The sequence below is a fragment of the Anomalospiza imberbis genome, chromosome 3, assembly GCF_031753505.1.
Source record: "Anomalospiza imberbis isolate Cuckoo-Finch-1a 21T00152 chromosome 3, ASM3175350v1, whole genome shotgun sequence".
Taxonomy (NCBI): Eukaryota; Metazoa; Chordata; class Aves; order Passeriformes; family Viduidae; genus Anomalospiza; species Anomalospiza imberbis.
Window position 1 is genome coordinate 98,668,725 of NC_089683.1, and position 25,090 is coordinate 98,693,814.

At 45.9% G+C, this 25,090-nt stretch overlaps 2 protein-coding genes across 9 annotated transcripts in view; both read left to right on the plus strand.

Moving 5' to 3' along the window:
- Nucleotides 1–21,612, plus strand: part of CAPN14 (calpain 14) — a 43,720-nt gene extending 22,108 nt beyond the window's left edge. For 3 of the 8 annotated variants that reach the window (XR_010997688.1, XR_010997687.1, XR_010997690.1), the window contains 8 exons: nucleotides 1,671–1,728; nucleotides 3,459–3,523; nucleotides 3,962–4,030; nucleotides 4,147–4,225; nucleotides 5,345–5,461; nucleotides 6,154–6,209; nucleotides 19,213–19,432; nucleotides 21,488–21,612. Coding sequence is in view for 2 of the 8 variants with exons in the window: in XM_068185966.1 (XP_068042067.1) it covers nucleotides 1,671–1,728; nucleotides 3,459–3,523; nucleotides 3,962–4,030; nucleotides 4,147–4,225; nucleotides 5,345–5,461; nucleotides 6,154–6,209; nucleotides 6,491–6,517 (471 nt within the window). In the remaining 6 variants the exon portion in view is untranslated. Of the gene's footprint in view, nucleotides 1–1,670; nucleotides 1,729–2,052; nucleotides 2,286–3,458; nucleotides 3,524–3,961; nucleotides 4,032–4,146; nucleotides 4,226–5,344; nucleotides 5,462–6,153; nucleotides 6,210–6,490; nucleotides 6,655–19,199; nucleotides 19,433–21,487 lie in introns of those variants that run through there. The other 5 variants (XR_010997689.1, XM_068185966.1, XR_010997691.1 and 2 more) reach the window with 5 other exon arrangements.
- Nucleotides 21,613–23,855: 2,243 nt separating this feature from the next.
- Nucleotides 23,856–25,090, plus strand: part of GALNT14 (polypeptide N-acetylgalactosaminyltransferase 14) — a 90,302-nt gene continuing 89,067 nt past the window's right edge. Inside the window, exon 1 of the mRNA XM_068185968.1 lies at nucleotides 23,856–24,186. Within this exon, the coding sequence (XP_068042069.1) occupies nucleotides 24,058–24,186 (129 nt within the window). The 5' untranslated portion in view covers nucleotides 23,856–24,057. The remainder of the gene's footprint in view (nucleotides 24,187–25,090) is intronic.

Consider the following 25,090-nt stretch of genomic DNA (forward strand, 5'->3'; position numbering starts at 1 on the left):
CTTCTGTGAGTAAACTCCTCCAGAGCTATTATGTAGCTCTGGGAAAGTAAAAGCATCTGGATGTTCAAGGGAGGTCTGTGGATGTGTGGGGAGCAGAGAGGGGCTATGGAGAGGAGGTTGGACTCTATGTACAGTGATGACTCCATGCAGCAAATTTGTCTGTGAAGTTTAGCAATGTGATAGCACTGAGACAGGCACACTTTTCTGCACAACAGGGTGTCAATGCCTGGAATTTAATGTGAATGTGACAGTATCAAGAGGCTCAAAAGGCATTAGCAATCTGATGGGCAGAAAGTCCATAAACAAATGCTAAAGGACTGAGCAGTGATGTACCCTCTAAGATCACTTTTCCAACAGGGAAACAGCAGAATGGACTACAGAAGCTGACCAGGCTCACATGCTCTCCTTAAACATTAATTCCTGTTGCCTGTACTGGGGACAAAGTGATGGTCTGTGTGGATCCATCCTACCCTTTGGGACATTCACTGGGGAAAGCTATCTATTAGAGAAAACCTCTGAAATACTGAACCTTGTCTCACACTTCCTTCATCACAGTTCGATGGCAACTAACCTGTTTTGAGGTGTGAAATAGATATTGGGTGTCCCATCATCTTTTCCCCCTAATTTTCCTACTGAAATATGATCCTTACTGTGAAAGATTATTTTTAGTGATTTCTCAGGCCTGATTTGGGATGGAGCTGACATCAGGGATCCCACTGACTGTGCTGGGGGATGCAAGTGTTCCACCTTTCAGAAAAGGTCACTGCGTTTATTTAGCATTGTACCCTGTATTTGGCAAATGCAATTTCACAAAGACAAATCTGCACTTTTAACAGGAATATTTTGAAGGAAGCTGTTACTAAAAACAAGGAATGCTTTCACTTTTTGCCCCTTGTTTGAGATTTTGGTTTTGAGAATGGTGTGGCTTTGATGTGCTAGAAATTGCCACATACTGTGAGCTGCTGGTCTTTTGCTGTCAGGACGTCCAAGTACACACAGAGGCAAAGACAGATACTGCCATTTCTGAAGGCTTTACCCTGGCATGTCTCAATGATCTGAAAGCAGGCTTTTATTTTTTGAAGAGTGACATTTTAAAAAATCCTCCAAACAAACCATTGTCACAGCTTCTAAAAGATTTATAAACTTTAGTATGACAAGGGGGAGAGGGAGTCTCTGCTTTGAAAAGTTTGGGTAGAAGTATTCCAAAGTTTTGGTGGTGTGTTTTTTTGGGGGTTTTTTTTTGGGGTTTTTTGGTTGTTTTTTTTTTTTGTTGTTTTTTTTTTTTTTTTTTTTTTGCTTGGTTGGTTTTGTTTGTTTGTTTGTAAATGATAAAAAGGGAATGTTTGAAGCAGATCTCTTGTCTTGACAGTGTGCTTGATGGGACAGATGGCACCAGGGCTGAAAGGCCTGTATCCTCACTCAGTGGAAATCTGCCCTACTGCACTGATCTGTGTGGAGCCCTGAGAACTTAGCCTAGAGCACACTGCAGCCCTTACAGGCTCAGAATCTTGTCATATTCAAAGGGAGTCTTTTCTATTGATTTTCACAGTGGCTGGAGTGGGGCCAGGAAAGCAGAGAATGAAGATGGGGCATGCTGGGAAAACAAAAGAGGGAGAAAAGTGATTTAATGCTTAAAAAAAAACAACCTAAAATTCTCTTCCATATCACAGAATCCTGAAATAAATGCTGTTCAGCTCCAGAGGATCTTGAATAATATATCTTGGAGAAGTAAGTGCTGAGAAATAATATTTCTGTAAAATAAGCCTTTTCAGAGAAAAGCCTCAGCTCCTGTATCCATTTCTTGAATTCTGGGAAGAGAAACTGGCTTCAATCTGACTGAACTGACTCTTTTGATGCCATGTTAGATTTCCAGAGCAAAAGGATTTGCTGGGGTGTGAATATGGCAGAAATGTTATAAGCAGAACTAATCTAGTTTGAATTTCAACAACTGAAATAATGAGGGAGGAGAGCAAGCATGGATGCAGAGTCTTAATTTGGCCTCCAAACCTAGCTTGACCTCAGCTTTGATTCTGAAACTGTATCTCATTTCAGCCTGTGCCACTGCCTCAGTTTCAGCAGCACCAAACTAGAAGATGTGGAAAGCCTGGTCTGTAGGAATTGGTGTGGTGGAGGAGGGTCTTGCCTTTACTTTCATGTGCTTGCTCCATGCTGGTGTTGCTATTTCCACTTCCCTGCTGTGCATGCATAGGGCTGCCCCTTGCTCTGTGTTTGGGGGACAGGATGAGGTGCAGGTGGCCTCTGTAACCCATGCTTGTGAGAGCCAGGTGAGCCCTGAGCTTGTCTCTCTCATGTGTGACATCCACTCTGCTGGGGGCAGCCCAAAGCACTCCACAGGCTTATAATTTGGACCTTGGTAACAAATAACACTACCTGGGCAGCAGTGAGGCATTGCAGTGGCTGTTCTCTCTGAACAGTGACAATAAAATTACAGATATGATGATGAATCCAGATTTTTTTCCTGGTTTCTTCACTGGTAACAATCAATATGCAACATAGAAAATGCTCCGTCCAGCCATTACAGGCAACAAAGAAGATGATTAAAAGAGTGATATGATGCCTTTTTCACTTAAACTGAATTTGATATTACTCTCTTTTCTACAAAAGTGGGCAAGGGTAGTTCTTCTGTCTTTGCAAAGTGACCCACCAGGCACTGTCTTATCTGTGAGAAAACAATATTGAACAGGGAGTCTTTACTTTTAATAAATTATTAATTTTAAGTATTATTTTCAAATCTCTACAGTACTTGGTTCATATTTACTAAACAGGGCTAATACAATATTAAAATAATTAAAGCATCTTGACTTCCTGCAGAGAAGGGATTGGTGAGTTATGATTCTGTCCCTTACTCAGTGGAAGGTGCAGACCAACTGTAATCATGATTTGCAGTGAGATTAGAGCCTATTTCTGTTACTCTTCATGTAAGTTATATATGAACCAGGAATGCTAAGCTTTGAGGCAGTATCATGTTTTCAGCAGTGCCTGTACTTTTAATTATATTAACAGAGCTGGCAGCGTGTCTGAGAAAGAGAGGGAGAGAGAGATGCTTAGTACAAGGGTTTCAATTAATCTGCAGTGCTGTTCCCCAAAGCTCTTCAGGTCAAGTGACTTTGCTCAAGGTCATGCAGTAAATTCTGTTTGGGATTAGAGCTTTGGATGTCCTTTTCCTTCCATTTTCTCTAATAGCTGGAGATAGTGTACCATATTTCATTCTATATTACATGCCTGCAGGGAGCTCATATTGGATTTTCTGAGACTAGTAGAATCCATCCTGTTGCCTCATATTTTTATCATCATAAATGATACATCTTCTCAAGTGGGTGTAAAGTTTCACAAAGGCTTTGGGGCCTGACCCCTCTCAAGTAAGGGGGAATTTTGTGAGAGTCCATTTTTCTGAGATATGTCCACTGACTCCCCAAAATATTTTTTTTCCTCTCCAGATTTCCAGAGTTTTCGCCTGAATTTCAGTCTGGATTCCTGCCAGGGTATCCTGGCACTCCTGGATGTATCCTTGTCATGAGTGATGCTTCTGACTCATACAGTACTTTACCAGAGCATTATTTCTTAGGCCAGACTGGATGTTACTGTGATTTCTTTACCACCAGGACATGGCCTTGCTTATTGAACTTCTCACCCTCCATAATAACAGTTCAGCTGTGACAGACTGGAGCTGGTTTGGGAAAGGGTTGATTCCTGCCGCTTCTAAAATCAGCAGCCAGGTTTCCTTTGACTTTAGTGGGAGGAGGATCAAGTCCATAAATAGGCACATGGGCTAAGAAATCATTATCCTCATATTATAATTGCATGGATATTAGAGTGGCTGCAAGTTTTTGGGTTGTTTGGATTTTTGGTTTGCCTTTTTTTTTTCTTTTTTCATTTTTTAATATATGTAATGGGTGCTTTCTAATGTTTGAGAAGTTCTGACCTTAATGCTCCCACTAAGCTGAATGCCACTGGCACACTGAGTATCCAGGAATTCAGAGTCCTGTGGAAAAGGTTGCTTTTCTATTTGGTATGACAGTAGTTTCTATGCCCCTTTTCAATATTTCCCTGCTCACAGTCCCTTTGGTGTCACCTGTTGGGTTTTGGGTGGTTTGGTTTGTTTAAAAGTACTCCCTCACCCCACAGGAAGTTTTCCAGAAGAGAGACACCAACAGATCAGGAAAGCTTGACCTTGTGGAACTGCATGCAGCTGTACAGGAGACAGGTGAGCCCACAGCATATTTTGGCAAGTCTCATCTTCTTGCTCATGAAAGCTGAAGAAAAAGCACAGGGCTGGGAAATCTTGAAAACTGTGTGTACTCAGGAGGAGTGGAAAACATTATAGTTTGCATGGCCTTGGCTATCTCTTCTTCCTTCTTTAGCTGAGTAAACACATCTGAAAATTATTTTGCCATGGGATGGACTGCCCACTCTTTTCTCAGTGTGGTCTCGCACTGAGAGTTGTCTGAAACAGAAGTGTCTGCCTATTTCAGACCAAATTTTTAAACCCCTTCCTGTGTGTTGCTAAGTGAATTTTAAAAGATTTTGTGGGGTTGTGAGGATGCAGGAGGCCAGATCTAGCTCGTATTAAATTGCTGCCTCTGCTGAAACGACAGCTCAGGGACCAAACCTGGAAGTGTGGGACTTGCACAGAGGCTATATTGGTGCCAGACTTCACTAATTCACATGCAGTGTCTGAGGCTTGGTCTAGAAATGGAGGATGATCCATATGGGTCCAAATACTGGACCGAGCTCTGCTGCTATTACTGGGTGTTGTGTGGGGGCTGGAGCTCAGTCTTGTAGCTTCCTTTGCATGTTTACACCTTAAATATAATTCCTCTTTTTGGTGCATGTTCACCCAGTTCATTTGAGTCAGTGAAAGCACAGTGAGAAACTCAGGCAAACCTCTGCTAAAGCAAACTAAAATCCCAGACCATGAATAGAGAATGCTTTTGTTCCTTGCAAATGCTGTTGCTGCTTGACATTGAGACTGATGCTTTCTGTATGAGCTTCCTCTGGATTTTCTTTTTCATCTCCTTTCCTACCCTCTTGGGAATATTGCTCTTAAACCCAGCTGCTGCTATTACCTTCATATCCCATGAGCAAAAGAGCCTATTTGTATTTTATTTCAACTCTGGAAGGACTGTAAATATGGGGGAGCAGACCTGAATCCTTTTAAACTTGGAGAAGATATCTTCGTGTAGAGATCTCATTTGGGCTGGCTAATATTTGATTATCTTAGGCCAGGCTTGAAAAACAAAGCTGTTGGAGAAGGGATGAAGACCACTCAGATGTGCCATCTCATTCTGTGTTCCTTCCCCCCCCCCCCCTCCATTTTATTTAGGCATTTCACTCAGCAATGAAGTCTGTAATTTGATGGCAATCAGATATGGTGACCCTGACTTACAGATCAGTTTTGAGAGCTTTGTTTGCTTCATGCTTCGAGTGGAGATCATGGGAGGTGAGGATGATGTTCTGTGTCTGGCCAGGCAAGCTGGGCTGCCAGCTGAGCCATGGCCCCTCTTGATGCTGCTCCCACTGGCAGTGGGAACATTGCAGGACTGGATTTCTGAATAAAGCAAGAGTAATCAGATTAAAGCAAGGGACAGATACAGAGGAAGCTAAGCTCTCTCTTTACCTCCCCACCAGTCCCTTCCTACAGACATCTAAGCTGTACATATCAGAGTGATTAAGCTCTCTGCACATTTGCACCAGCCTTGTAGGAAGAGGTAGGCAAATTACAGATGAAAACTACTTGTTTTCCATGAAGAAGACAGCCTTGAAATACACCTTTTCCAGGAAGAAGAAAGCTTTGAAATATGTCTTTGGACTGCAGTTTGATGATGAGACAGCTGATACTCAGACCATGCTGCAGACACTTAGCACTTGTCTCATAATTGTAATGGGTAAGGTTGGGACCACCAGCATTTTGAGGTTTTACAGATAGATGGGCAGACAGTAACATGCCTGACTTTATTCAGCTGCTCCCAGTGTTCCAGCCTTCAGGGATCTCACAGGGACAGAACAGAGAAGCTCACATGCACTTGAGACCAGCCTTAAAGCTCTGCCTTTGGGGTTTTTCCCAAGACAGTGCCTTGGCTGTGGTGATCTCTTGGCTATCAAGTTAACACTCCTCATTTGCTTCTTTTGCAGAGGCCTTTCGCAACTTAACACAAGATGGCAAAGGGATATATCTCCGGGAATCTGAGGTAAAGCCCATCCCGTGACTGTCAGATGCAGGCCCCTTTGTTGCATGTGGCACTGCATGTTTTGTTCTGTAGCCTTAGAAAAGGTATCTTTAACTGACCACTTACAGGGCAGGTTACAAACAGCAAGGAGGCTCAGGCTTCTAAGTCTTCTGCTTTATTATGGCTTCTATTTCTTCTGGAGGCAGAATATCTCCAATGCCCTGTAGTCCAGTCCAGGTGAGAATATGGCAGAGCTCTCACAGGGATGGATTATTTCAACTCCCTTTCCATATTATTTTCAGTGGATGATGATGACACTTTATTCCTGAAGCAATACTGTAGAGGAGGAGACAACCAGACCTGTACCAGGACGAGGAAGGCTGCCTTGTTTCAACTTTTTACTTCATATGAAAAGTCTTTTCCTCAAGCAGACTTAACATGATAACCACAGACTTGGTGAACTCAAGTTTCACTAATTAACATATTTATTTTGAGTCCTACTTCACTTCAGACAACTCTACTAAGGAGAGACCATTGGATGCCAATTACCACAAGTGCACAGTGTGACACCCTCAAGCATGACTGAGTTGTTGGGGTCACCTGCTTCATGCTGATGTAATGCTGCTGTTATAGGTACACATTGTGGCATTGCCCAGAGGCTGTGCTTGGTGATGGGGCTCTTGAATCTGGGAGGGAAAAGGCCCCTGTCCTGAGTAACTTCTCACCTGATAGAGGGATCCCTGTTCTGTAGCTGCTAGGCCCATGATAGAGAGCTAGAATCTGTGGGCTTCTGAGAAAGAAGGGGTGGAGACTCACGGAATGAATGAACAGTCTTCCCTAGCCCTGACCTGGAAAGATGATTGCAAGTATTCAAACAATCTCTTTTGCTTTAATAAGTTAACATAGCCCTATTGAATTTGCCCTAATTTGATTTGACCAAGTGATGAGCTGAGCCTCCAGCTGTTTGTTGTATGATGATTGTGTGTTTATTTCAGAAAAGTGGGTTTTCTCTGCAGATTGAAAAGTACAGTACAGTGAAAAGTAAACTGATCCCATATTAAAAGACTGGCAGGGAATGAATGTTCTCAGTAGGGTGATACAGGAGCTGTCTGATAAAATATTTGGATATTTATTTTCCATAGGGTGAGTGTGTGTGTGTACTTCTAAAGGATGCAGGTAAATGTAGGTTGTAGCTAATTAAATAGTACAACCCAGGTGCGTGGCTGTGAACAGCATTAGAGAGCATGGTATAAGTGGGACTGTTCACGTCAACTTCCATGAGAGAGTTACTTGATGCATCTGTCTGTAGGATCCTTTTCCACTTTCTTACCATTCATTTATGTTGGCTGGAAATTTCCACGCTAAGTGACTGTTATAGTTTGCTGCTTTGATTCTTTTTCTTTTTTTCCCCCTTTTTTGCATTCCTGCAGACAGCTCAATTGAGGCTCTTTTACAGTGCACAGCCTAGTCTGAGTCTGGGTGCTAAATGAAACAGAGCTCCAATGGGAATGAACATATAATGAAAGATCACACTCTAATACCTTTGTAGGAAGGAGTTATATTAAGCTTGCATAGGCAGCCTTCCCCTCTGGCTTTTTGTGACTTTTTAGGTGCTTAATCTCATAAATATTTTTTCAGAGTGCATGTAAGATTCAGGAATGAGGTGGACTGTGGATAAGAAAGTAAACATGGGCATGACTGAGCTCAGGGATGTGCTTACCACTGCACTGAGGCCTGAGCAATAGCATAAGCATATTTATAGAGGAACTCCTTTGCATATAAGTGTTCCCAGTCAGGAGGCATTAAGCAGTAAAAACAACAGCATGCACTTTATTCCCCAGAACAGTCTGTTTCTAAGCAATATCATTTTCATCCTGTTTTTATGAGAAAACTGTTAGAACCAGATAAATAGATGGCTGTGTTGGTACTTGTTTATTACAGATTATATATCTATCATCTATTGGGAGCGACCTGCTGTGGAGTCACAGGGTTCAGTGCGTGAAGCAGAGCAGGTTGGAGGGAGCAGGGGCACCAAGGGCTCCTGGAGCAGCCGAGGGCTCCGTGTCCCACTGGGCTCCCAAAGAGGCTCCGTGTCCCACCGGGCTCCTGAGGAGGCTCCATCAGCAGCTCCCTCTCAATGCACGTCCCTGTTTCCTTTTGTGACTCGCAGCTGAACATGATGGTGCAAACTAAATTAGCCTGATTTAATTTGCACTCAACTCAGCAGGGGATGTTATAAACACTGATTTACTGTGTGCAGGAGCAGCGTTGGAAGAACCAAAAGTGTTGGTTAAGGGAGCATAGGTCCTGCTTTTCTCAGCATGTTTTGGAAGGGATTGTCCCTGGCACCTGTGGGAATGTCCAGGGGGATCTGTGTGAGTGCAGTGTTCACAGCAGGCTCTGTTGGACATGATGGGAGGGAAATCTCTCAGTCCCAACTGGGTTTGTTGCACATTTAAGGCTGGGAGTGTGCTGGACGTAGCTCCGCCACAGGCTGTTGCAGCAGATAGGCCTGCTAGGCCCCTCTGGAGATTAGCTGCCTAAGGGCAGAGAAAATGCATAGTCATGCTGACTAGCAAAAGAACCCTTTTTCCCGCGCCTCAGACCCTCTGTTATCTTCCTGTAAGACAATAGGTCAATTTGCACCCTGACCCACACCATTGGACCATTTCTCAAAACCCCTGTACCCTATAAAAACCCCTCAGTTTCCCTAGCTCGTTGGAAGTAAGCTGTCCCTGAACCCTTCACGGAAGATGAAATAAAGATCCTCCGGTGGAACCTCACACAGCGCTCCCCGTCTCTCTCTCCCTGCGTCTGCCCGAGGCACCCCAGCAAGCCTAAGAGCTGAAATCACTTCTAAAAGAGCTGAACACTGCTTAAGAGCTGCATATCACTATAACAGCTTGCTGGGGCTAGCCTGTGCCTGGGAGCTCTGCCAAAGGTGCTTGGGCAGGAGGGTGTGCAGATACCCTTCTCACCCCAGAACACCAAGGCAGCCGGACCAACTGAGCCTGACCGGGAACAAAAACAATAACAGGCTATGTGCAAAACTGGTGCAGGACACCCAGTTTCAAATTGCAGTTCATTTTAATGTTGTACACATTGTTTTTTCTATCAGATTTTGTACTTATTTACTTCACACCTCTTTAATGCAGAACAATGTAATTGCAGGGAGATTATTTTGCTATTGATTACTTGATCCAGGAAAGAAACAGAATTCATCCATGCCATGAATCACTAAGCATTTGCAGCAATAAACTTTATTGAGCCATGTGACTTGCTGTTACAGAATTGTAAAGAATCTTTTACTGGAATGATTATACCAAACCATGTACAATTCAAACTGAATTATCCGGCTCACAATAAAATGTTTTTGGCAAGGGCACCTACTCGGACACTGTGAAGCTTTTATATTGCTAACAGAATAATGTTTTCTGGGCAATTCTGAAGATCTATTACTCCTCATTTACAATGTGCATTGTGAAAAAAATGGTCTGAAATGCTGCTGAAGGATGCATTCGTTTGTAACCACAGCATTTACAGGGATGCTGAGCTTTGCAGTGGGTAGTATTGCTCTAGCAGAAATGAAAGAAAAGTGGGACTGTGGCTTGAGACTAGTATTGCTAATAAAAGTCCTTTTTGAAAAAGGCAGGTGCAAGAATAGCAAATAATGTCTGGAGTGGGAAGAGGAGATGGATGGTAAGGTATATTGTAACAATAAGGCTGAGATGAAATTGAAAGGAACTAATCAGCCCTTTGCAAACAGAATCTTCAGCTAGAGCTTATTGCTGCAAATACACACACGCACACCTGAAGTATTTCATGTTTCCTGGATATAGTTAGTGTGCATGTTGAGGGTGCAGTTGGGGTACAGCAGATACCAGTCAGCCTCACTGCTCACATGCATTCTGCATGGTCAGGGCTTCTGTCTAGATGGCAACAGGACAGGCTCTACTCTCAAGCCTAACAGGACACCAAAAGATCTAAGACTTACAGGAATGACAAGCATAGCTGGAGAGGTCATGGCTACAGTGAAGAGCTGTGGCAGTTTTAGGCAAAAAGGGGAAGAGCTGTCCTCTGGGGACAAGTAACCACAAGGCAAATCACCCCAAGATCATGGGCTCTTGCCCTTAGGCAGCTAGGGATGACCACCCTAGAGATACCAAGCTGGCCCAGGTTTGAGAGAGGCAGAAATACTCAATCTGTGTGTTTCCTTCTGGGTAATCAATTAAATGCTGTTGAGACACTGAAGTGTAATTCTCTGTCCGAGGTCTCATCTCGCCTTTTAGCTGTTTTACAGTGGGGCCACCAGGACTTCTGCCTTACCTAAAAGCACATTGAATCCTTTGTTAAGAGGTATTCTATTCATGCAAATAGCTACTGCCCTATCATAGTTGTCCAAGCTGTTTCAGCAGACTTTGATCACACCACAAGATGCTCTGTGTGGAATGAATGATGTTGCTTTGGTTTTGATTATTAAGCACTACATGTAATCCTAACTCCATGACCCACAAACAGACCTCTAAAGGGCAAATTGTCATTGGACTGGCACCATAAAAATGAGAACTTCTGAAGCTTGTGGAAGGAAAAGCCTGTTTCCAGGGGCAGATGGTGCCTGAAAACTGTCCATTGAGCAGAGTGGGTGCAAAATGTCCCACTTTGTACGGGTCAGTGATGGGAGTGAAGAGACAACATGGGAACATGGAGTCAAAGCCACTGCTAAATCCAAGTGTCAACCAGTCCTCAGTCACCCACTCTCCAGTTCGACAACCCCACCAGGAGACTCAATTCTGACAATGGGATTTCAAAATTTGCAAACCTAAAGTCTTTTTTTATTTCCTCTGTGAGCTGTTCAGGTCAATGTTTCATGGAAGGCTGTGGAAACTTTTCTCCTAAAGCTAGTCCTGCTAGACTCTGGTTGAATGCAAACCTGTTCTTCAGTGTGGAAGAGGGTGAAAAGCTGGAGTGTGATACAGAGGAATGATGTTTTCATCATTATTAAGAAAATTGAAGGGCAAAAATTCCCTTTGTTATTATTTACAGTGCCAAGGGGAGAAAGATCAGGTCCCCAGGGTTATGGCTGCTATGTGACACAAGAGCAGGACTTGCTGTTTATTTAGAAAATAAGTACTTCTGCAGTTCCCCGGGGGAGTGATCTGTATTCCGCCTGGGGCTCTGTTAAGAGATAAGATTTGACCTGTCAGCCTCCCGAGGTCCTCCTCCTTTTGCATACCACGGCATGGCTGCTCTGTAATCCTCCTACTGCTGGGAACTGGATTTTTCCCTAAGCAATGCTTCATTCTTGTTGGCATCCAGGAGCTCAAGTTATGACCCCATCCCAAGGTTTGGGTCTTGGCAAGAAGCCAGTGATCTCTGAGCAGTTCTTTTGCACCTCTCTCTCTGCACATACACCCCCACATATTCCTGTGAACCTCATGCCACCTTCCTTAAAAACTGTTGCAATGCTGTGGTGAAAAAGAAGACGAAAAAATGTATTTTTTTTCTCCTCCCCTGCTCAGGGAGCGGCTCCTAGCAGAATGAAATGCTAACGAGTGCCTTTGCCTTTCCTTCCCGCTGTGTCTTACACTGAATTAGACCTGAAAAGCAGTATCACCAAGCTTGAAGTTCAATTTATCAGTGCAGTCAGGATTGATTTGTTACACTACCTATTCTGGGGAAATGAATGTCTCCATCGCGCTCCCTTCCAGGGCAGGCAGACCTTTGTTTTGCTCACATCAGCCATGTAATGTAGGAAGCTGACATTCCACAGATAAAGGAAAAAACCTACAAAATCCTGACTAGTTCTACCCAACCTGGCAGTGCCAGAGAGTGATGCCACTTGTGAAGGACATGCTTGACATTGTGGTGGCTGCAGATACTAGGCAGAAGTGTTCTCTACCTGAGCTTATCTGCTACTTTTTTTTACTGAATAAGTGTTTAATGCCATAAGTGTCACAGAAAATTATTCTTGGGTGAATTACATGTCCCCATTATCACTATTAATGTTACAGATGAACCATCATGTTGATCCTTGGAACTCAAATTCACAGTGAGAGTCAGGTTGAAAACAAACTTGGTTTTGGTACAAATTTTCAGCTGTTGTGTGAGACAAGAAAAATGAACTTTGCTACTGCTGTTGAGGAGGAAAATTTCCACTTACAATCTAGCACAGGGGATCTCCATTAAGAGAGCAGCAATTATAAATCCAGTTTTCTCTTGCAGCACATTTTGATGGAATATTTGAAATGAACCACATACAAATGTGGGAATTGCATTTTCAGATTAAAAAAACCCAAAATGTGATTGCTATGAAGTGTTACAATTTTAAAACACCATTTTTTTTCCCCTGACTTGTCATGCGCACATCAAGTGTGGAGGGAAGGGTTAAGAGCTAAGCACCCTGCAAAACCATGCAGAGCACTTCATGCTCCTGGAAATGTGGCTACAAGAAAGATGTCTATAGCTGGCGCTCATTAAGCGAGGTGAAATGAAAGAGGTAGTTGCTCTAAAGTAGCTTTTTTTCTTCAGGTAAAAGCAGGATTTCTTTCTCATAAATATGCCGCAGCTAGACATAAATGACTTATTGCTTGAAAGCAGCTCTGCACTGCTGAAGAGCTGGAGCATAAGAGTGAGAAATTTGGTCTTAAGCTACCCTGAATGGGTGCTTTCAGCTTGGCTGCTGTCAGCAGCAATGCTGCTTTTTGCCTGGGCTGAGGCTGCAGAGGGCTCCTGCCCCTGCAGCTCAATGCTGAGCTTCCAGAGGATGCAGGAGTGGGATTATGTCTGTGATTGTCCTGTTACCACAGTCTCTCCCTTTCCACAGCCCTCTTCAAAACCAAAGAGTTAGTTTGGAATGCTGCTCCAGAAACTGGGGCCATGCTTGCTCTGTAAGTCTTTGGGTGCAGCTCCCCATTAATGGAGTAGGTGTTTTTTGTGCTCCTTGGAGTACCCACCCTTCTTGACCCTTCTCTGCAACTTGAGTGTTTATTGCAATTTATTGTACTCCCTTTTAAAAGAAAAAAAGAAAACAATATCAACATTACCCACTCTTCTAGCTGCTCCTTGATCCCAGATCTCAGCAAAGACATAACCTAGTCTTAAAAACTGTCTCCTACTCTTAGGGCATAGGTACACATGTAGCAAAAGACTAACACAGATGGCTGAGGCGTTCCTCCTGATCCTCTGGCCAACATTAACTCCAGCTGTTCATTAGCTCCAGCTCTGCAAACTGATGTCTGAAATCCTGCAGGAACTGACTCATGTTGGACCAGGTGTCCCAGCACCAGGTTGTGACTGTACCCAAGGAAAGGTGTGGCACAGACCTTCGAGGACTTATTTTAACTTGGAGCCATGCTTGTCTCAGAGCCCTTTTCTGAACCCCAGGTAGTGTCCGTGCTGAATGCTTCCCTTGTGCACAACTTCTACCTTTCAGTGAGGCTGGGGAAATGTCAGCCTGATGTTAAGATGCTTGTCCTCAGGGACTCTGACTCCTGGCCTCCCAACACTCACCAGGCAGATACGGACAAGAGAAATAACCCTGAGCATCTCCAAAGTAGTTTGATCTGAAGGGCTCATTATTTTTGAACAGCTGAGTTGAACATTACTGAGAACTCAATTTCCATTTCAGCTTGCTTTTCTACTTGTGCAGGGCAGAGTGTGGGAGCAAGGTTTGGGCACTTCACAGCCTCCTCCATATGGATCAATATTTTCCAATGTGTGCAAGTTTCCAAGAGTTTAAACCGCTGAGTTTTGCAGAACTTCAATTGTATCAAATGCAAAAAAGAAAAGGATACTCTCAAACCAACACACAGCTAAGCACATGAAGAATTTAGGGGATGAATTAACAGAAAATTATTCATATGCTGCAAGAATAAACTGCTGAGTCTAGTAGAAGAAACTCCCATTTATTCTTTATTTTTATTTTTATGGTTTACAAGCACTTGGAGATACAAAATGGCAAGAGAAGTTTGGTGGGAAGGCCGTGTGGAGGTGCCATTCCTCAACACTACTCTTTAAATTATGAAAAATGTTGCTTTAAATCTGTATAACATCAAAGTACTTCTGTCAGTTCTGACCACCTGATGGAGCTGAAGGAAGCTGAGAAGTCCACATTACTTTGCTGAATTAAGGTGCCAGAACCTGAGCTAGACACAGCTGTCACTGGAGACCTTACTCTGACAGGAAAGAAGCCCTTCCTGCTGCGAGGCAGACATTCTTCCTTTCTCAAATTATTTAAAACAACCAGAGGCAACAGACCCTCTAGTGGCCTATGCGATCAGCTGAGAATATTTCTCCTCAATGACCTGGCATATAGAATCATAGAGTAATTTGTATTGGAAAGGACTTTTAAAGGTCATCCAGCCCAATCCTTCTGAAGTAAGTAGGGATATCTTCAACTCGACAAGATTACTCTGAGCCTCATCCAACCTGGCTTTCAATGTTTCCAGGGACAGGTCATCTGCCACCTCTCTGGGCAACGTGTTCCAGTGATTCACCATCTTCTTTGGAAAAAAAAAATCTTCCTTATATCTAGTTTAAATCTTACCTTCATTCCATTTAAAGCCATTCCCCCTTGTCTTACCACTACCTGCTCATGTAAAAAATCCCTCTCCAGCTGTCTTGTGTGCCCCCATAAGGTACTGGAAGGTGCTCTAAGGTCTCCATGGAAACTTCTGTCCTCCAGGCTGAACAACCCCAGCTCTCCCAGCCTGCCTTTGTATGAGAGGTGCTCCAGCTGTCTGAGCATCTTCATGGCCTCCTCTGGACTCACTCTGACAGGTCCACATCTGTCTTATGTTGGGAGTCCCAGAGCTGGTTCAGTACTCCAGGTGGAGTCTCATGAGAGCAGTCTCATGAGTAGAGGGATAGAATCCCCTCCTAGGACTTGGTGGCTTTGTTTCCTTTGATGCAGCCCAAGATGTGGTTGGCAGTATATGAAGAGCTGCCTTTAGTTAACAAAACCCAGAGAGAAGGTCTCCTGATTGTTGGTAAAACTGCTTTCCTCAGAGGCTGTGCTGGCTGCTTGTGCCCTTCCCAGACTGGGTCCAGGAGCTGAGCTGGCTGCTTTGCAGGGCAGAATGGCAGGGTGAAGGTCCTGCAGCATCACCTGAGACTGCCTGTCTGCTCTTTGTATGAAGTCAGTGTTTTTCCTTTGGTGAATAACCCTGGCCTGGGGATTGCTGCGGTGATGGATGAGGCTGTTCTGATGTTAACAAGAGGTGGTTGCAGTGGGATCAAGCCCTTCTGCATTGCTTGGGTAGCAGGGTGAAAGTGAGCAGGCCATGGGGTGGCACAGTGAGTGAGGGGTGGGCACACAGTGTCTCCATCAGTAGCCTGGTTCTTGGGGGCTGCCAAGGATATGCTCACCTGCCCTATTGCTCCCAAACTGAGGCTACTCCTGGTTGCTTCTGGACTGTGCAGGGACTGCCAGTCTGGGACCCAAGCCCCTCCTTGCATTCAGCACATGAAGGATGGTAATTAAAGGAGTCATCCTTCCAAGTCAGGCTTTTTGTACAGCTCTTCAAACCTAGAAACCACTCCTTTTCCTCCTGGCACTAGGCTCAGCTTGCTGAAACAAAGATTAAAAGCCCGGATTCCACTAAAATTCTTCAGTGGCAGTCCAAACAATCCCCCTAGAGAAGATTAACTATCCCCTGCACTGAGGGGAGTTTGAGCTTTAGCAAAATGGACTGATGAGAAAAACATAGGTGGTACTGCAAAGATGAATTTGATAAAGGTGGGCAGAGCACAGTGGAGGCATGAAAGGCTGGTTAAGTGTTTGCTTTGATGTATAGCTGAGTTCTAGGTCTTTAGAAAAGACTTAATCTTTTCTATAAACAAATAACACATTCATTTACATGAATAATCCACATTTCTTATGCAAATCATTTGCCTGCTGCTATTTCTACTGAGAATAATATTCAGTATAATTACCACATTTATTTAGTGAATCTATTTACATAGGATAGCTCTCTGTCCATGAACGCTCTTCACCAGAGAGGCCCAAAGAGCAACAGGGGAGGCCAAGCTGCCAGTCATGTGTGCCCTGTGCTTTCTATTTTTGTTCCCATGAAGCATTCTGGGACCATTTGAGATGTCTGGGCAAGAGCAGAAGGATGCCAGCATCCTGCCTCCATCCCAGGGAGAGCACCTGCTGCTAATGGAAGGCAGCTCTCCCCTGCTCACCAGCCTGCTGTTTGAGCTCCAGCTAACTATAATGAGGCAAGGCACTTTGAATAATAACTTTCCTTTGGGTATAAGGCTATCTTAATTTTTTGTGTGTTTAAGTTGGTAATTGCCACAGAGCATTTGAAAATCTTCCAGGTTTTACCACTCCTAATTATGTTCTCATGCATATGCATCCCCTGCTTGTGCGCTCATTACTGCGAGGAGATCAGAACCCCGAACGTTGGAGCCGTTCCCTCCAATTATCTTCCATATGCAGAAGTTCCTGTGAAATACCTCTCCTGCATGGGATGGCCCAAGCTATTTGGAGAACATCTTGCTGTCCAGAGCATATTTTGCTCCAGGTGGTAAAATCAAGGTGGGTTTCATACCTCACGTGTCTTGCCCAGACTGCTCCTACCTGGGATGTCTCCTTGCTTGTAGCACCAGCCATTGAAATACTTCTTCAGGGGAAGTTATTAAGGTGTCCTAATGGAAAATATTTCAAGTTTCTAGGGCCCTGATTGCCTCTTTACCTGCTCTGTTTGCATCTATTGATCGTTCTGGTTCAACAAGACCCTCTGGGACTAACAAACGCTAACAGGTTTGAATGCATTCATGAGGTTCTATGCTGGGAAAGAAAAATAATGCTGTTGGGCTTCTGACTTGTTCTTGCTCAATAACAGCAAAACAAATGTGTGCAATTAAACATTACTTTGTTTTCTAAACAGCAGCCTTGAAATTTTGTCCTGCTAGTAGGGGAATCAAGCTGCTGCTTTGCTGTGTAACCAACAGCAATGATTTGGTGATGGGAAAGGAGATGTTAATCCACCTGAGCACGTTCAGGGTAGAATACCATTCCCTTGTAGGTAGGCAGGATTTCTAGCACCATGTGTTTTTTTGTAGGAGATCACAGTGGATCCTATGAAAAGATCAACATGGAGCAAGCACAGACATTGACATTACTCACTCTTTTTGTACAGAGTAACTGCTTGTTAACTAATTGTCAGGGAGCTGTGGGGTTAGTAGTTGTCAGCCCCTTGGAACTTTTGTACTTAGAGGGAGGTAGCCTGATCAAATAAAAATCACTGTCGTCTTTATGTTTAAAGCATTGGATTGTATATGAAGAAATGTCTATTCCTAAACACTTCACCTAAATAATGGGATTAAAATCTTAAGAAATAAGGTGGTGTGTGGCTCACTGTCTCCAGTTTTTGTATCCCTCTGGAGAAGGGTGAGATAAACAGTCAGGAATTTTTTCTATGAAAAGTTTTATAGGAAGAAGATGAGGGTAAAACTTTCCACCCAGCTGTGAAAATTTTCCTTCCCCAGAAGTGCCTGGTGCAATATTACATACTGCCAGCTGTGTTAATAGATGCCTAGATCCCAGTTGGCACTGGGCCATACTTACATATCCCAGAAATAGAGATTTAATTCTGAAGTCTGCTTAACACCTGCACACAAAAGGACAGAGGCATTAAAGGTGCTTTAAGGACAAAGCTTTATTTTAGCTAATGTGTTCTCTCACCCATCACATGAGTGTTCTTTTTTCTGTTGAGTGTCACCTGTCCAAACCACAATTATGGGCTTCAATGTGTCTGAGAGACACAGTCCTGCAGCTAGCTAAAAGGGACTGATTTAGCACATTCAAAGCAACAAAAGGGTTTGGTCTGAATTCTGGCAGGGTTCTCTGCTTTTAGAGATGGATGTGGGGGAGGGGGTGTGTTCATGTGTGTGAATGCACACAGGCGCAGAGCTCCTTGGGAGGCAGGTGAGCAGCTTTGCTTCCCCTGGAAGTCCCAGCAGCACTGGGGTCCCCCCGGAGCACGTGTTTTACCAGAGCTGTGCTGAGAACTGCAGAGTGCCCAGGACCTCACAGGCTCAGCTGCTGCTGGTAAAGATTCACCTGCCCTGTGCTCTCTTTATTGTTTGCTGCAACTTGGCCCATAAACTCTCTGCTGCCTTTGTTCTCAAATACTCCTTTGTGGCCATTTGCAGTGCCTGCCACTGGTTGCTGGTGCAGTGACCTGGAGCTAGGCAGCTTACCCTACCAAAACAAGGAAAAAACAGGATGTGGGATCAGCAGCCATTGCTTATCCAGGGGCTTTTTCCAGAAGATGGGAGCATCAGGAGAGATTAACAAGCACCAGAGACATCTGGGGACAGACAGGATCCAGAAAGCTTTATAGTGGCAATAAAGCCCAGAGGCAGGGCTGGTCAAAAGCAACCAGTGAACAGTACTGAAGGTGGTTTCAGTTGAAGAGCACTGTCCAAGGGAGCTGTTCTTTGCTAAAATGTCCCTCAGTCACACACTGAAGTCGATGTGTCTCCCTTCAAATCTCCCATTGCTTTTCCCCTTGTTTCCACACCTGCTTGGATTGGCATCATTGGGAACCTGGAAATGCTGTGAGTAAAGGCTGGATCTAGTCCAGAAAAACCTATGCTCCACTAAATGGAGACAAGGAGTGGGGAGCATGGAAATTAAATACAAATACAAATAAATTAAATACAAATGGGTGCCCATTTGATTGCAGTTGCTGGAGATGGAAAATACCTTGAGGTAAGAAAGAATTACCCCCAGCCTTCCTGCAGTTTTACTACAGAGAAATCTTTGCCGTTGTTCCAGTGGTGGGGGAGCTCAGTGCTGCCTCATCCATCAGTGCCACAGACACTAGCCTGGAGGTGGGAGTCTGACTTGTAGGAACTGCAAGCAAATGTCTGGGTGTGTGCTCTTGCCCATCGACTCGGGAAGCAGCTTCTGTTGCTGCAGCTGACTTGATGAGAGTTTCAATTAACAAATGCTATTAAAGTAGCTCTCCTCTTTATTTTATTTTTTTTAATGCATAGCATTTCCTGACAGCTTAAACGTTTAATTAACTGGAGATGCCATCGTGGAAAGTTTGCTAGAGAAGAATGCTTGCGGTTTAATTAAAAGGGAAAAAAATCCTTTAGAGGTACTGGAAGAGATCCATTTGCAACCCTGATAGAGCAAAAAGCCTGCAGGAACTCCTGCATTTACCTTTCTGCGTGCAGCAGTAGGTGAGGAGGTGCACAATGATATCATCACCCCAGAGGAGAAGGTGAGTGCTTCACAGCTTCAGTTTGACCCTCCCATTTAAGCTGCAGATGTAGGACAAGTTACAGTTCTGTTACCTCAGCAAGGGAGAGGAGACAGCCAATAAAAAGTTTTTGTTTTGTTTTTTTAATACTTTAACTTACAATTCTCCTGGTATTAGGCCAGAGCTCTCTCTAACATTTTTGGTCTTCTCCAAGGGCACACAGGGAGAACATTTTTCATATAAGCATTGGTCTGATTTTTTTGGCTTCTCTTACAACACAAAAACTACGGCAGATCTTGCCTGCCACAAAAATGACTGCCACTGTTCACATTATCTTCAACAGCCATCATGGAAGCTGGTTTTTGAGATGGCAGGGTACTGCCTGAGGTGGCAGAGAGCCTTTGCTGCCCGCACAACGCTGAGGGCTTTGTGAGATGGTAGCTGTAGGTAGGAACCACCAGCTCAGCATATATTTACACCTCTGCAGCAGCTTTCCACGAGGCCACAGCATGGTGGTGTCAAGTGCTGCAGAGTTGGGGACTCCCATGGCAAAGCAACAACCTCCTTGCTCCTGTGCAAAGGACTTCTGCCCTTCCTCTCCTCACACTGACCAAGTGAGGCTTATTGAATAGCTACAGGTCAGAAAAGCTTTGTTCACATAGTAAATATAAACCTGGAAGTCACGGACATGACTGTTCACATTTGAAGCACAGCTCCACCCATAGAGGGTAACAAATGGTTCTGAGTCATCTCTGGGAGCAGGCTGGGGCTGTGGGGTGGTGCTGAGCCAGGACATGTGCTAGCTTGTTGTCCTGGAGCTTTTGCACCCCGGCTGGCATCTCTGCTGCTGGTGATGAGGGACAGCTGGGCTCCTGCTGAAACAGGCCAATGCTCAGCACTTGCCAAAACAGCTATTAGGGAAGCACAGTAGCACACCCTCTGCCAGGGGTGGGAGAGAAACCTCTGAATGAGCATCTTCCCCTGAGCCTGGAGTGTGCACCACAGAGGCACCACTGAATGAAACCCAGCCCCCTGTAAAACCACTTGTTACCATGCTGACCCTTTCAAATGTTGATCTCTTATTGCAAACAAACACAGTCTTTCTGATATATTTGCTACTGCAAGTAGTACCTCTTCATGGAGATGGTGCACTGCCATGAACAGCACTGAGTGCTGGGCTACCCCAAGCCACCAACTGATCCAGATCTTCCCCTAGCAGTGGAGCTCTCTGTTCTAGAAACCCCTTTCAATCCAGAGCTCAGTGGGGCTCCTCCATCTTACAATAACCTCCCATGTTCAGTTGAGACTCCTCAGTATCCCCAAGTTGGGGGTGGATTTTGATCTTTTCCTCTGATCACTTCTTGACTGTATCTGTTTAAGCCCCTTTCAACTTTCTGAGAAAAAAACTGCAAAGTATTTGTGATCCTTTTGGAAAAGAAACACTCTGTGAATGGAATCTCAGATGTGAACTGAACTCAAACTCAAGAGTATTCCTAGTAAAAACTGCACTGAAGCAGTGTCCAGCTGGTTTGTAGACCCAGTGGGATTAGATTTTCTTGAAATGTGCTTTACAGATAGCAAGGAAATATACTTTCCCCTTCCACCCATTCCTCAAAGGACCTGAAGGGCCACCTTCCAAAGTTGTGGTTGTGAAGAGTCCTCCTCCCACTCAGAAATCATGTCTTATTTTTCCTTTCATGAAACAATCATTTTCATCAGCTTTTCAATGCTGATACCAACAAATGCCAGCCACCCATTTTCTAGATTGTTTTTCTGTCTCTGGCTGTACCGCCTGTAAATTTTGTTGTGTTGGAAACAGGTAATATGTTATGGACCTCACTTGTGAAGCAGCTGAGATTGGCAGATAAAAAATTAAGAGGGAAAGATATGGGTCAATAATACAACAGAAGATTTTATTTTATTGCCAAGTTTTTAATGGAATTGCAGTAGGATTTTTATACAAGTCTCTGAAAGTCTACAACTTCAAATAACTCTGAACCTCCAGATTTGTATTCTTGCCTTATTCTTGTTTAAATAGCTGTTACCATCATCTGCTTGATATATTATCTGTCCCAGCACAGAGGCACACTGTCAGGAGGAATATGCTTCCTTGGGAACGACGCATTGCTAGATCTCCTCGGGTCTCCTGCCTCCACACGGGACAGCTGCACAGAGCGGGGATTTGTACAGCGTCCCCCCCCTGGCTGGGGGCAGTGCCAGCAGTAGTGGCAGTGCCAGCAGGGAAGCATCGAGCCTTTGCCCGTTCTCTGCCGGGCACAGCGAGTTATCCATCACGGCACCGAGCCCTGCCAGTGAAGCTTTCCCTCAGCAGAGGGAGTTGTTTCTCAAGGTAATAAGAAAGCATTATCTGATTGCATTTTTGTCAGGTATGTCCTATTTATTACCTTACCTGTAATCTAATTTGTAATGTATTTCCTTGATATTTTCTATACTTCACCTCTGTATTTTGTAATAGCTTCCCCTGAAAGTCTGACCTACAAAAAATACAAGGTTTTTAATCCAGCTTTGAATGATAACACCCTCCAGGTGCCTTTATCTGGAAAAAACTCTCCTTGCACAGAGGGAGGTCTGGTAGGAAAAACTCAGCACCCTCTGAAAATGTGTTGGGGGAACACTGTTTAACAGCAGCCAAGGTCACTTTGTCCCAGGCAGAAAAACACCCATGGCTATTTTCTACTTGTGGCAAGGTGATCTTTTTGGTCAGAAAGCCATTCCTGATCCAAAGGAGGCATGTGAGAGGTAGAAACCAGTCTGTCCCAACAGCAGGAAGGCAAGAAAACAACTATAAGCCACGTTAAAACTACCACTGATGTGCCTCAGCTGCTGAAAGCTGCTCAGGTGTTTTACCTAGGCTGTCAGGAAAAAGCACAAGGCAACAGTTTGGGGAGAGCAGCACCTGTAGGTCCCAACTAGGTTGGGCAGAGATGTCTCATGGTGGCAGAGGTGAAGTGTGATGGTCCAGCTACCCTGAAAACAGGGCCGAGGAAGGTTAATTGGCATGACAGATGATACACACCATGGGAACAGGTTGCATTTTCAGGTTGTGTGGGCTTCCCATGTGACATCAGGGTGGTGGCTCACCAGGGCATGAGAGCTTTCTGCCCTCTTCCCACCTGGTTAATTCTTCTCCTGCTTGGCCATAAAACGAAGTTCAAACTACCTGCCTGCTGGACCTGGATTTCCTACTTCTGGTAAAGGTGTTTCAAAGTCACACGGCTTTAAAACAAAGAGAAATGTCCCTTTTTGTGGATGCTAATGAAATTTTTATCTGGGCATCTTTCTGTGAATGTTAGGCCTGAGAGGCATGGATTATTTTAGGGAGAAGGGCTTATTGAGCTCTGGAAATAAATCAGAGGAGGACAGAAGATGAAGATTGCAAATGATAAATTAGCAAGTGACAGAAAACAACTGCAGGAAATAATAAAGCCAGGAGAAGTGTGTGGGAAATGCATAGGAGAGGTTGTTTACAACATGTGCATCGGACTTTCCAGCATTTGAGATCTTATCTCTATTTCATTCCACATGTTACTTTATGCATGGATTCCTGTTTTTATGGGGTTTGTTGTATAGTTTTTGTACTAACATGAATGACTCACATCTGCTCCAATACTTGATTTATTCTCTAATGTCTTCTGCAAAGGTTTGCTCAGCTCATGTAATACTTGTCAGTGGCAAGATCGGAAGAGCAGCTTTAGGCAGGTGAGCAGGGATAGCTGGGTGAGACAGCTCTTTTCTAGAGTCCTACTCTGTAGTTGTGTTAGGTGGTTTTTTTCCTCCTCAGCAACGTCTGTAATTCCCACTTTGGCTGCCCTGTGTGGACAGGCCTGCTGTGATGGGGCTGTGTATGGAGCCAGCAAGGAACACCCCACGGGACAGGGATGACGGCTAAGGCCCGTCCTTGCAGGACCATGGCCCGGCACTAAGCTGCTGCCGGAATACCAACAGCTGATGATTATGATTTTATTTTTTAAGTGTTCTTGACAGCTCTGGAGACACACATCTTCTCTTCCAAATCCAGTAATTAAATTCCACCTACCTGAATTCCCCCTGCTGTTTCAATTGGTTAAATTAATCTTCCCATCATGTCTGAGCCTCCTCTGTGTGCTGTTGAACGGTGGCCTCCTCTCGCCCCGGAGTCGGGTGGGGACCGGGACCGGGACCGACCCGGGCCAAACTCGCAGCGGCGCTGCCCAGCCCCGCGCATCCCTTCGCGTGCCAGTGGCCGGACTCACTGACGGAGGCAGGGCAGAGGGATGGGCGTCCCCGCTTACACACTGACACCCCCTCCGTGTCCCCGTCCCCGGGGCTGCCTCCCCGCCGGCGCGGAGCGGGCAGGGCAGGGCAGCAGCTCCCCGGGGACCAGCCCGGCTGCCTGCGCTCTGCACCTTTCCCTGGCGAGCGGCTCCGGCTCCAGCCCCCCTCCTCCCGGCGCCTCCTCCTCCCGTCCCTCCTCCCCTCCCCTCCCCTGCAGAGCATGCACAGCCCGGGACTCGCATCGCCGGTTCCGAGGCGGGCAGGCGAGACCGTCCTCCCCGGCAGCCCCGCTCCCGCCGCCCCCCGAGCTGTCCGCGGCTCCCCCCCAGCACCTCCCGGTGCCCCCGCCGGACTTTTCCCTCCTCCCGAGGATGAGGCGGCCGACGCGGCGGCTGGCGCTGTCTCTGCTGGGGGTGCTCTGGCTCGCCGCCCTCCTCCTCTTCTTCTTCGGGGCGCGGAGGAAGTTGGAGGCGGCGGAGCCCGAGGGACACACGCCGGAGGTAAGGAAGGGGCGGCGGGGCCGCGGCTGCTCCGGCGGGACTTGGGCGCGATGCCGCCGCCGCCCGGGGAAGTTCCCGGCGGTTTTCGGGACCCCCACCCCATCGCGTTCCCCTTCAAGTTCGGTACGGGACCTGTGCCTTTGTGGGGATGGGGGGGTGGGTACTGGGGTCCTTTCCGTACCCCCCGGGCTTGGTTTTCCTCCTCCCCTCCCTCCGCCTGGTCTCGGACAGCGACAGCCCCAGCCGCCCCTCCCGGCCCGCTTCACCGGGTGCTGCGGCCGTCGGGGGTGCCCCGGCCGCGGGTGCCGCTGGCGGTACCGGCCCTTTGTCCCGCCGCCAGCTTGGAGCATCCCAGGCTCCCGGCCCTGGGGAGAGGGTGCGCCCCAAGGAAACGAAACGTGTGGTTCGTGTCACGGGTGGGGGACCGGCGGCTCCTTTCCCCCGTGGGCCACGCCGGGCTCCCGAGCTCTGCCCTAGAGGAGTAGGGCTCGGTCCTGTCCGGGCTGAAACCAGAGTGCAGCAGATTTGGCTGGTCTGCGTTTGGCGTTAAAGCGCGGGGGCTTTCGCGGCTGGCTGCGGTGGCAGAGCAGGCACGGGCAGGGCTGCTGCCCTGGGAGCCCCGGCCGGGCTGGGACGAGGGTGCCCGTGCAATCGCGCTTTTCTGTGTCGCGTTTGAGCCCCCGGTGTGACAGCACGGCAGAGATGCGAGGAGCATCTCGCTCCACACAGGGAATGAATCAGAGGAGTTTCACTGCCCGAATGAAAAGCAGGGGAGCTGCGAGCAGCTACGGCTGAACGAGGTCCAGGGTCATCTCCGAGTCCGCGTCTTCTCCTCCTCGGCTGAGAGCGGCTGGGGCTTAGCTGAGGGTTAACTTTCCAAAGGACATGGATTAGATGCTGCTTA